This window comes from Octodon degus, unplaced genomic scaffold (genome assembly GCF_000260255.1).
Source record: "Octodon degus isolate 3935 unplaced genomic scaffold, OctDeg1.0 scaffold00017, whole genome shotgun sequence".
Classification (NCBI taxonomy): domain Eukaryota; kingdom Metazoa; phylum Chordata; class Mammalia; order Rodentia; family Octodontidae; genus Octodon; species Octodon degus.
In genome coordinates this window covers 9,111,988-9,124,303 of record NW_004524593.1, presented here as the reverse complement: position 1 = coordinate 9,124,303, position 12,316 = coordinate 9,111,988, and the positions used below count along the sequence as shown (strand labels likewise).

At 39.1% G+C, this 12,316-nt stretch overlaps 1 protein-coding gene and 1 non-coding gene across 2 annotated transcripts in view; one reads left to right on the top strand and one right to left on the bottom strand.

Moving 5' to 3' along the window:
* Cnst (consortin, connexin sorting protein) overlaps positions 1-12,316 on the top strand; it is a 116,293-nt gene that overhangs the window by 38,695 nt on the left and 65,282 nt on the right. The window contains exon 2 of the mRNA XM_023710184.1: positions 7,282-7,711. Coding sequence (XP_023565952.1) covers positions 7,333-7,711 — 379 coding nt within the window. The 5' untranslated portion in view covers positions 7,282-7,332. The remainder of the gene's footprint in view (positions 1-7,281; positions 7,712-12,316) is intronic.
* LOC111815532 lies at positions 10,397-10,529 on the bottom strand. Its single transcript, XR_002820215.1, has one exon. It is a non-coding gene; the product is annotated as a small nucleolar RNA SNORA70 (small nucleolar RNA).

The following is a 12,316-nucleotide window of genomic DNA, read 5'->3' as shown; positions in this document are numbered from 1 at the left end:
GAGGGTCCAGCCCACGCTGCGCCTGGGCTGGGACTGGTCCCGCTGGCGCAGGGTAGCAGGAAACTCTCCGCACACTCACCGGACCTGGGTTAGGACTGGGTCTTGGGGCTCCTGGAACTCGGCAGGTATAAAAAGACTCTTATCTTGAAAAAAAAACTTAGCAAGCTGGTTTCTGTGAAGGATATACAGTAGATACAGAGTAGTAAACATGATTTTTGTTTTAAAGAGGGTAGCTATAGTCTATAATAAAATATATTTTCCAGTCTTCGATTCTGGTGGCTGGGGCTTAACATTATGACAGCATGGGCATGGAGGCTTGTGCCTGCAACTTCAGCCCAAGGCCAGAGGAGTATGAAGCCAGCCTGGCACCCTAGGAAGACTGTCTCAGAACGCAATAAGGGGCTGAGCATGTAGCTCAGTGGTAGTATTTTCCTAGCGTGTGTGAGGCCCTGGATTCAGTCCTATGCACTAGGGAAAAATTTTTTAAAAGAACAATAAAAAAACAAACTATAGTGTGTATTACCACAAAGGCATTTAAATCCAAATAAACACAATTTGGGTGGCCTAGAAAAATGAGTTCTCCTAAATTGACTAATTCCTTCTATGTGTGTGCTATTAACTCTAAAACTTAAAATATTCTGTAGCTACTGATACCTTCATGTGCTGTTTGCCCACCCTTTATTTTCAAGTGAGAAAGAGAAATTATCAGTTTCTGGGAACATTTAGATGACTAAATTCAGTCATCGTGAAATAGGCAAAAATTGTGATTAATGATGTTTGTTAACTAAAAAATTATTTCAAAGCATTGCCAAGATTTTGTATTTCTGAATGCCTAGAGATTGCTTGAATGAGAGGGGGCTTTCTAGCTGTTGTTTCTATCTCTGTGTAGATTTTTTTTTTTAAAAGATAGGATCTCACTGTGTAGCCCAGGCTGGCCTTAAACTTGCTGCAATCCTACTCCATCTTCCTGGATTATAGGCATGTGCCATCAGCCAGTTTCTCTGTGGATTTTGAACTCATAAGCTCTGTGTGGTGAGCCGTCTTGAGTGGAGCCCCAGAAATGGAGGGCTAAAGAGGAGGAAACAAATTTTGCCTCCTTACATTCTGCTTTCCCGCCTCAAGGTTGTTTGGGACATGCAAGTCACATAGTTTCAGTTAATTACAGATTTCTGAGAGTATTTTCTCTGTGTAAATAAAAACATAATAGATGTTTTCTGTTTTAGAATCACTTCCTTTATATTTTTCTTATTTTTTCCTTTATATTCTTATTTTAATATATTTTCTCCTTTTATCCTAGTTGCCTACTTTACAGTATAAATTTTCTCTGTTACTTTTCTTTCTGTTTTAAGAAATACAGATAAGCATGGTGGCACATGCCTGTAATCATAGCACTCTGGGAGGCTGAGGGAAGGGGATTGCAATTTTTGAACCCAGCGTGGGCAATTTATTAATAAGACTGTGTCAAAAAAAAAAAAAATACTTCCAGTACCAGGAAAAAATAAAATTCCTTATTATTAAATTTGAGTTTTTATTTTTACTAAAGAAATATTAAACAGTGATACTCTTCTTTTTATTTTGTTTGCTGGGGCTAGAATCCAGGACCTCACACATGTGAGGCAAGTGTGCTACTGCAGAACCACACCCTACCCCTGATTTATTGTTGTTTTAAATAAATGTTTAAAATTTATTTATTTAATGGGTCTCACTACCCAGCTCAGATTCACAGTGATCCTCCTATTTCATCCTCCCCAGCGCTGGGATTACAGGCATGTGTACCACCATGCCCATTCTCAATCACCAGTTTAGTGCCCCAGGGGCGGAGTGGGGCCAGCACTGCTTGTGGTATGGGGATCAAACCCTGGCCCCTGCCCTCTGCCTAAGTAGGTGCTTTACTCTGCTGTTAGCACACAGTTAATGAAGGTTTCATTGTATACTCAGCTGGCTCCAAGGCAGAGTGGCACATCGCAGAGATCAGGCTTTCATGGTGGTGGCAAAGAGCAGAGGGCAAAAAGGAGTTATGTTGCATTCAGGCTATCCACCCCAGGCTGGGTGTAGTACTCATACCCATAATCCCAGCAGCACTCATGCCCATAATCCTAGTAGATCATGAATTAATCACAAAGTCTAGAAGTTCATCCCATGACTGCATGAGGCTTTGGGAAAACGAGACACAAAACATAACAGGAAGTAACAAAAAAGTACAACATAATCCTTGGGTTTATATTTTGAAAATAGGAAATAAGTATATACATACTAATTTTAAAGGCATATAGCATCTATTTCCTTCAGTACACATTTACATTGTTGAATTATGTCTGTTGCCAGGAAAAGCCTATAGGATAATATACTTGCAAGAATGAATTAGGTATAGAGTGACTTTGGCTACTATGACCCTGTCAAGGCAGCATGTTCCACTAGAAATATGATACAGGCCATACATTACATTTTGGGGTTGAGGAGGATTTTTGAAACAAGGTTTCACCATGTAGCCCAGGCCAGCTTCAAACTCTTTAATGTTCATGCTATGCTGGGATTATAGCTGTGTGCCCTATTTTAAAAAGCTTTTTGAAAGGTAAAATTTAACATTGATTGATTGATTGATTGATTGATTGATTGATTTTAGTACTAGAGTTTGAACCCAAGACCTCACATAGAGTAAGTATTATATCACTGAACTATGCCTTTGATCTTATAAGAAAAAGGTAGGGGCTGGTGAGATGGCTCAGTGGTCTAAAGCACCTACTTAGAACAAGCTTAGCTAAAGCACAGGGACCGCGGTTCAATCCCCCAGCACCACATGCCAGCCAGCCCCGCCCCCTGGTGGGCTGAGCTGGCCACACACACACACACACACACACAAATAAATAAAATTTTTAAAAAAAAGAAAAAAGTAATAGTTGTTCAACTCATTATATCAAATATATTAGTAATATTTTTTAAAAACTTTTTTTTGGGGGTTGACTTTAAAGTTTATGTAAGTCATGCTGGCCTTGAACTCACTGTGTAGCCCAAGATGGCTTCAAACTCAGGATGATCGTCTTGCCTCAGCCTCCTAAATTGTGAGAGTATAGGTGTGGACCACTATGCCAGGCCTTTGAAACAATGTAACATTTTCAGACAGAGTGCTGTCTACATTGCTTGTGTGGTTCTTGGAATTTGTGGGGTTAAGTGACTTCCTGCCTCAGTTTGACAGTCAGAGTTGTCAGCTGTGGAACTTTGAATCAAGGGAAGTATTTTAGCCACATTTTCAAGCTAAGAAGAATTCTAAATGTTATGTTAAAATTATGAGAATGACACTTTTAAGTTTACATCTGCACTTCATGTATTGTGCATTATTTTCAGAAAGTAGTTTAGGTGGAACTGGCTCTGGTCCTCAGTTGCTGTGATGAGTACCATTACTGGAATATAAAATCAATCCAGGAGACCTTTATCTGCATTTTTTTAAATTATAAAATAATTTTAAGTGGAAAAGAGGGCAGACACATCAGATCACTATACATGTGTTAAGTTTTGGGAAATATTTGTTTTAGTTACATATATGTATATGTTTTGTGTGCAAAAGATGTTGATGAAAAGTGAATTTCTTTGGTTACAGAATCTTTGAGAACTGTTCTTTTTTTAAAAAAATGTATTTAGTACAGGGTCTACAGGGTCTCACTACACAGATCAGACTCGTAGTGATCCTCATGTTTTCAGGCTCCCAAGCATGGGATTAAAGGCGCAGGCCACCACACCCAGTCTCAGTTGCTGTCTCAGCATGCCCCAGGGGAGGGGCCAGCATGGCACACCGGGATCAAACCCTGGTCACTTTAGTCTGCTGAGCTATCTGGCCAGCCCCAGAATTATTCTTTTGGGCATACTTTTGATTTCTGGTACACAGAATCTCACCTCTAGGTCTGTATGTCTAAAAGATGATAGCATTAATGAAGGAACTATAGATTTATCCATAAGATATAGGTGGTATTGGAAAGTAATTTAGAGAGTAAGGTGATTGCATAAATGTAAAGTACATGTGATTGTAAGAGAGTGACATGTACACATGGTAACTTTCTCAACTCTGAATTTACTAGTAGATAAATTTGAAATTGGGCCAAATTTGGCAAAAGTTTAGTTTGACCACTGCATTCCTCTCAATTTAGGTTGGACTATGAATCATAAAATTCAGATCTATATATCAGTGTTGATTCTTAGGAAGAATTTTTATTTTTTTTCAAAGTAAAAGTATAATATTTGGTCTGATTTGTATAAAGTATAGAAAAATAGCACCTATAGTCTTCTTAAAACATTTCAATAAAGTAACAGTGATGGAAATACTAACTATTCCTATAATTAAAAACCCTTAGTCACCTAATGTTTATAACATTCATTAAAAATATGGAAAATGTTAGGCCTGATGGCACATGCCTGTAATCCTTACACTCAGGAGGCTGATACAGGAGGGTTGCTGCATAGTGAGACCCTGGAAAAACAAACCAAAAGAAAAAAATAATAATAAATGAAGTCAAATTCTTCAACTTAAGGTTGAGGTCGTGCTATGGAAAGATTTTGATAGATTTCTTTTTCTTAAATTGTTCATTTACTGTTTCCCTCAAAGTTTCCTGGGTTTTCATATTTTCTATAAGCCTTGATAGAATATGTTTGCTTGAAGTTCTTCATCTGTAAAGAGTCAATATGTCTGGTGACGTTTACACAGAGTGCATATTTGGAATGCTATTTGACTCCAAGAGTCTGCAAATGTGGGCGGCGCTGGCTATCATACTTTTAAAAGGTAAAATACGTTACTGTCAGTGTTGGAGCAGTGATTGCATTGTGCCACAGTTTCTTTTGTGAAAATTGTTCTAGAAATAGGGATTCTTACAGAAGAAACGTACTGCTGAAGCAGGACAAATGTTTGAAAATAGTCCCAACTATATTAATAACACCCAGGTTCCATGCACAATTTGAGCTGCCATAAGTTAACTGGGCCCTTTTGTTCTTGTGATTTTTCTGTTGCTCAAGTACTTTTATGCAGTGAGATACAGCTGTACTGGAAGATCAAATTATTAAAATGTCGTTGGTGCAGCAATGGGTGGGGGAAGTGCAATGGGGAGAAAGAAGAGGCAAAAACAACACTTTATTTATAACTTTCCAAAAGCAGAAAGACTCTGCTAATTAGAAATCCCATTAAGAAGTTAATCCCATTGTTTAAGTTAAGGTATTCAATTAAAACGTCAGGAATGCAGACAGAAGCCAAATACCACATGTGTAGTAAGTCCCTTTCCCTCTCAGAGTAGGAGCCAGGGTGCCAGTGGAGATCCAAGTCTCTGTCTCTGTCCTTTTGAGAAGAAAACAGTAGAAAGTTGGATTCCCACGCCTTTGCAAGAGCCAGGGCTAGGCAATGTAAAGAATAAAACATAAGGCTGGGTTATAAATAATAAAAACACTTAAATCTAATGCCACTTATACAAAAATAGGTAGCTCAGAGCAATATGTGGGAAGAACTGTATTGCTGATAGAGTGCCATAGAGGATTGCATTATGTACTAATCCTTTAGAATGGAGAAGTCAGGAAAGGCAAACCAAGTAAGTAAAATTTGAGTCCAGCCTTGATAGATATCTTGCAAAAAAATTTAAAAGTTGCATTCACATCATGGAAAGAACATGAGAATCAGTGTTATTAAGTAGTTTTTGAAATTTTCTTTTGAAGCCAGGTATTGTGGTACACACATATAATCAGGAAGCTGAGTGAGGCAGGAGAATCACAAGTTCAAGGCCAGCCTGGGTGACTTAGCAAGACCCTGCCTCAAAAAATATAAAGACAGCTGAGGTGTAGTTCAGTAGTATAGTGCTTGTGTGGCATGTGTGAAGCCCTACACTGATGCCAGCACCACAAAAACAAAGCAAAGACAAAAAGTACTGTGTGAGAGTTAAACTAATCTCAAACAGTACTTTTTGTCCAGAATATCCTTAGGCCCAAAGGAATGAATACATATTGTACTTGAAAACAACTACTTCTCTTGAATAGGTTAGGCCCTTCAGCCTCTAACCACCGACAACAAAAGTTCTCAACACCAAGTGGTGAGCTGCATAGGAAATGATGTGCTGTGTGGATCCAGCACCTTCCAGGGGAAGGGAAGCTTGGTCTTCAGACATAAAACCCTCTGCTGTGGTGTAGATGGTCGGCTGAGGGATACCCCGGATGAAGAGAGAGTCTTCCAGTTACTTTCTCCAGTATTTGTAGAGCATAATGATCAAGAAGGTAGCCTCAGGATCATAACTGCTTCAAACTGCATTTCTAAACATAGTGCCTGAATCGCGTGGCACAAGATGAGTCTTAGTTCCCTCATCAGTATAATGGGACAGAAATTAACTATCTACTAGGGTAATCACAAGAATTAAATAGAAGTATTGTTCTCAACAGTTTAACTCAAGGCTTGATTGTGCCTAAACTTCTCTAATACAACAGAATGCAAGCAGTTGTGTAGTTTTTTAAAAGGCTAGAAATATCCTTTGAGTAGATTAGGAGTTTTCAAACTCTGTATTAAATAGCCTAGAGTTCCTAGAGTTAATCATGGCCCTCCTTTTTTTTTTTTTTTTTTTCTTTTCAGTACTGGGGATTGAATTAGACCCTGTGCTTGCCAGGCAAGTGCTTATTCTACTGAGCTATCTCCCAGCCCTCCCTTTTTTAAATATGATTGTTTAAAAGGATTTTGCTTATGATTCTATGGTTGTTTTCCTGGGCTTATTTTTAGTAAGTAAAAGATAAAGAGGTTGTACTATGTAGTATAAGTATATACCATCTTAATTTTCTCCCACATGCTTTTAAAAAGAGTTTTAAAATATTGTACCTTTGAATGTTTTCATTTACAAGTATTCCTACTGATTAGCCAAAGAATTTTTACATCTGACCTTCACTTTTCTGATAAATGTCAGGGATAATACGAGCAGTTTTACCAGGTAGCGTATGTAGTCAGTAATGCATTTTATCCAAACCTGGCACACATCACAGGCAGTACGTGTATAATCCCTAGAGATTCTACGTTAGTGGGTCCAGAATAGGTTTGGGTGGTTTTCCCAGGTAATTCTAAGCAGATGGACTTGAGAGCCCTTGTATTGAAGCAAGAACTAGGTGAAATTGGGGGAAGGCTGCAAAGGAGAAAGGCAAGTAGGAATGAACTTTTTACCCATTTCCTTTTTTTTCTCAGTGAAATATTGCAACAGAAAAGGAAATTCAAAGATCACTTTTAATCCCCAGAGATGAGATAAGAAAATGAAGTTTTTCTTTTCCTTTTTGTCACTGTAGACATGGAAGGACTTCAATGAAATTTTAAATGGTTCAGAAAAGCATGCGCTAATGGATGACAGCAATCCTCCAACTTATAATCTGCAGATAGAATCACAAGATGGGTGTCATCCAGGTGACAGTGCAGAAAGGAGAGTGACACACTTGCCTTCTGCATCAGATGAAAATGAAAATCAGCTTGATGGAGATGGGCCTGAGCTTCTGACCAGCAGTGGTAGTGCAATGGGGAAAACTGAAGTGTTGGAGCAAGACAGTCTCAACAATAATGAAAGCTGCATGTCCAACTGTGAGGTGGCTGCAAGCGAGAGCTCAGAAAACACTTGGTGTGAACACCCTGAAGAGGAACAGGACTTCTTGGGAAAGGACAAAAGAATACTTGGAAAAAGAAGTACAAAAAGCAAAAAAGGCACTATTAAGAAGATACCACCAGGTACTTTTTTTAAACAAATATTTCTTATAGTGTTTTTTTAATTAAAAATAAGAATTCCCATCCCATACTGTGTACACTGTCTTACATCTTGCTTCTTAAAAATCTGTTTTTTGAAGTTAGCACAATACCTAAGAGCACATGTGGATCGAACTGAGTGGCACTCCATGCATGTAAGGTCTCTAGTGTCCCTTTTCATAGGTGTGTCGTACTTTAACTACTTCCTGTGGCTCCTCCTGGGCTTTTTCTGTAATAGGCAGTCAGAAATTGACATTCTTTGTTACTGTTTTCACAATGTGTAGTTTATATATTGTGTCCTTCCTTTATAAATTATATTTTCTGTCAAACTAGCCCTAAAGTTTTCCTTCTGCCATCACTGGAACTTCATCTCATGCTGCAGGAAAATAATGTATATGTAACGTCTTCTGCTAATGCTGAATAAAACATCTGGTTTTAATTATCTGTATTTCTTTGGTTGCAAAAAAGTTGAGTATTTCTTACATGGTACATTTGGCAGTAAAGTGTTTTTTGTTTTTTGTTTTTTGGGGGTTTATTGGTGGAACCGGGGTTTGAGCTCAGGCCCTTGCGCTTGCCAGGAAGCGCTTATTCCACTGAGCCATCTCCCCGGCCCCTGTTTTTGTTTTTGTTAGACAAGTTTAGTTGTCACTATAGTTTAAGCTGGCCTTGAGTTTGCTATGTAGCCTAGGCTGCCCTCAAACTCATGGTGATCCTCCTGCCTCTGCCTCCCTAGTGCTGGGATTATAGGCATGTGCCACCACACCTGGCCTGCCAGTTAAGGTTTAAAGCTATGGATATTCTACCTGAATGATAAAATACTCCTGATTTTTGATCAGAAACATATAACTAAATATGACCAGGCTTAGGATTGCCGCCTCTTGTTCCAGAGTGGGGTTCCATGTTTTTGTGTTTGTTTTTTTTTTTTTTTGTCTTGAACAAAGGATTGAACCAAATGGGCAAAAAGCAGTGACAGAGTTAACTGAGAAAGTAAGTAAAGATGGGAGAGTAACTGTCTCACTGGAGTGCAGTTGGACTGAAGAAATAGAAAAAGGGGGGTGGTAAGAGCAAAGATAAAAGTGCACCCTGTGTCTGGGAAACACAAGGTGGACCATTTTAGAAAGCTACCAAAGCCCCAGCTCTGCATTGCTGCCTGCCTTTTTTTTCCTGTCAGAAAAAGCTTCAAATATCCAAAACAGTTTAAATTTCTTGGCAATTTAGATATACGTGACTATTTTTATTTTTATTATTATTTTTTATGTATTTGGTGCAGGTTCTCACTATGCAGCTCAGACTCCTAATGATCCTTCTGTTTTCAGCCTCTCCAGCGCTGGGTCTCCAGCATGTGGTCTCAGATGTCTGGCTCAGTGCTCCCCAGGGCAGGGCCAGTGCGCTTTGTGGTGTCGGGGCTCAACCCTGGCCCCTACACTTGCTTAAGCACCACTTAGCCTGCTGAGCTATCTTGATGGCCCTACATAACAATTTAAAATGATTACACAATAGATTAGTGTTTTTGCCTTACTATACAATTGATTAGCAGTAACTGCTCCGTTCAGTTAAAATCTAATGAATACCATCAATTTTCCTTGCTTATTTTTCTGATCAGAATTAGTAAATAAACATAATTTTTCTACTCCTTGAAAGATGCTTAGAAAAATTACAATTCATAGTTCACAGGGAGTCCTTTAAAAATTCTTGTCATAGGTTGTCTATGTTAAGGGTAAATAATGACAGCACTGTTCTTAGGAAACCCCTTTTATATTGTTCCAGTCTCGAGGAGACCTGTGAGAACTTCTGCGTAGTGGTCTGGAAAGATGGTTTTAGGATCCCACACCTCAGACTGACATCCTAGTGAAAACCTGCTTGAGTTCTCAGAAGTCCGTTTGCAGGGCTTGGGAACTGTTCTGTGCATGTATCCTGGATCTTATAATTTACAGGTCATACCCACCTCCCCACCCAGCTTTTGCCATGCCTTAATCACCTCTGTCAATACGTTGAGTAGGAAAAATAACTTTAACCCAAAGGAATGGCTCTCTTTAGGGATAAAATTGTTCCTTTTTAACTTTGGGAAGGACTTGGAATAGAAACCTTTAAGATTTCTGTTTTTAACTCAGAGCTTTCCTCAGGGTTTACTTGCTGGGACTCCATCCTAGAGTGATAGTTAAACCTGTCCTCTCTTAGTACACTTCCAGTCACCAAATCCAGTGGTTGTGTTTCCTTGTGATTGTCCTGAGAGAGCCATTTCTTTCCATTTCCACTGCCACAGTTGAGGGGTTTTTTTGGGTTGTTTTTTTTTTTTTTTTTTTTGAGCAGAGAGGACATTTATTCATGAACTTGTTGGGGGGTGGCACAGTGGAAGCCTCCAGGAGTGCAGGGCTCACTACTTGTCCAGGGAACCGCGATTTGGGATGTATTTCACCCCACAGCCATCAGGGATGAGGCGCTTCTCAGCCACCATGTCTTCAAATCTTGGTGAAGCCCCACTTTTTGGAGATGTGGCTCTTCTGGCGGCCAGGGAACTTAAACTTGGCCCTGCGTAGGGCCTCGATCACATGCTCCTTGTTCTGCAGCTTGGTGCGGATGGACATGATGACCTGTCCATTATGAACCCTTGCCACTGTGCCCTGGGGCTTCCCAAAGACACCCCACATGCCAGTCTGGAGCCTGGTTTGGGGATGACAAGAGGTGCCTTAGGGCAGCCTATACAAGCAACAGGCTTCATATACTACTGAGGAGGTTACTGTGTGCAGCCACTGCACACTGGACACCCACCAGCAGGGAACCCAGTTGGCTTAACTGATTGCAGACAGTTTAGTATTTTTAACTGGAGTATTGCAAAAGCCCTCCTAAGTATGTTTCCCATTTTGCTTCAGCTCTCCATGTCAAAACTAAGGCACAAGTTCCTGAGTTCAATTCCTGTTACTTAAAAAAAAAAAAAGTGCCAATAGGCATGTAGCCATGGAAACATTTCATCCCTTTTTGAATGTTAATTCTCTGATCCTGCGTAAATAAAGTTTCAAAGCTTTGCAGTAAGTACATTTCTGCTAATAAGCTAATTTCTCAATTGTGAGGTGACATACAAATATGATACTCAATTTCAAATCACAAATAAGTTTTTTGTTGGTATCTTTCATTTTCTTAATGATTTAGGGGATTTTTCTGGTAAGAGCATAAATATTAAAGCATAAGTTATCTTGGGACTGGGAAGATAACTTGATAATCTGAGCACCTGCCTAGCAAAAGTAAGATCCTGAGTTTGATCCCTGGTACTGCATACTGTGCCAGCCCCAGAACCAGGTGTGGTAGCACATCCCTTTAATCCCAGTGCTGGGGAGGCTGAGACAGGAAGATCACTATAGATCTGAACTGTACAGCAGAGACCCTGTAACCAACACACACGCAAAAAAAATGTTATCTTAACCCAAATGTCCTATAGGTGAAAGGATCCAGATTTAGGGGCAAAACTAAAGTAAAAGGTGATACTTCATTAGACTGACTAGAGGTGCAGACTTTGGAGCCATATACCTAGGATTAAATCTAACATCTGAAATACTGTACTTGTTACTTCATGTCTGCTGTTAAGAGAATGGGGGTAGCAATAGTATCTACTGGATAGATAAGGGGTGGTAAAGATTTTACCTGTGTTGGCAGGTGTTCTTTTAACTATTTTTTGGCAACTTTTTGAAATTAAATTAAATGTATTCGCTCTTACATTATTCAGATATTTTTGTTGTGTGAATTTTTTTTTTGTTTTATTTTGTTATGTTTTGCTGATACTAGGGATTGAACTCAGGGCTTTAGCACTGAGCTATGTTTCCTTGGACATTTTTTAATTTAATTTTGAGACAGGATCCCCATTGAAGTTGCTAAATTGCCCAGGCTAGGCTCATACTTCCAATCCACTGCCTCATCCTCCTTGAGTGCTGGGATTATAGGTGTGTACTACCCCACCTAGTTATACAGTTACTTTATATATATATCCAAAGGATAGTACTGAAACAAAATTAAAGGACATTTCTTTCTGTCTTTTTTCTTTTTTAACTTTAAGCAGCTTTATTGAGATAGAGTTGGCATATTGTACAGTTCAGTCAATTAAATTGTTTAATTCAGTGACTTTTCATATTTTCAAAATTGTGTATTCTTTAGTACATTTAATTTTAGTAATTTTTTATTTTTATTTTATTTTATTTTTTTTAAACTGGATCTCTCTGTGTAGTTCAGACTGGCTTTGAACTCACTATGTAGTCCAGCCTGCCTTGGAACTGGCTGTAATCCTACTGCCGAAGCCTCCCAAGTGTTGGGATTAAACGAGTGTGCCACCATGCCTGTCAAGAGTAGTAATATTAAGAGTACTGGGTAGTTTTTCTAGAACATTATACACCTGCTCAGATCTTGAACTTGGCCCCAGAGAAGTCCAGATGTCATATTATGGGCTGCTGCATTTTTTTTTTTTTTTTTTTGACCTAGCAGAAGGTAATCTATTTCGTAAGTCTTTTTATTTATTTTTTTTTAATTTTTTATTTTGTGTATGTGTGTGTGTGTGGCCAGCTCAGCCCACCAGGGGGCGGGGCTGGCTGGCATGTGGTGCTGGGG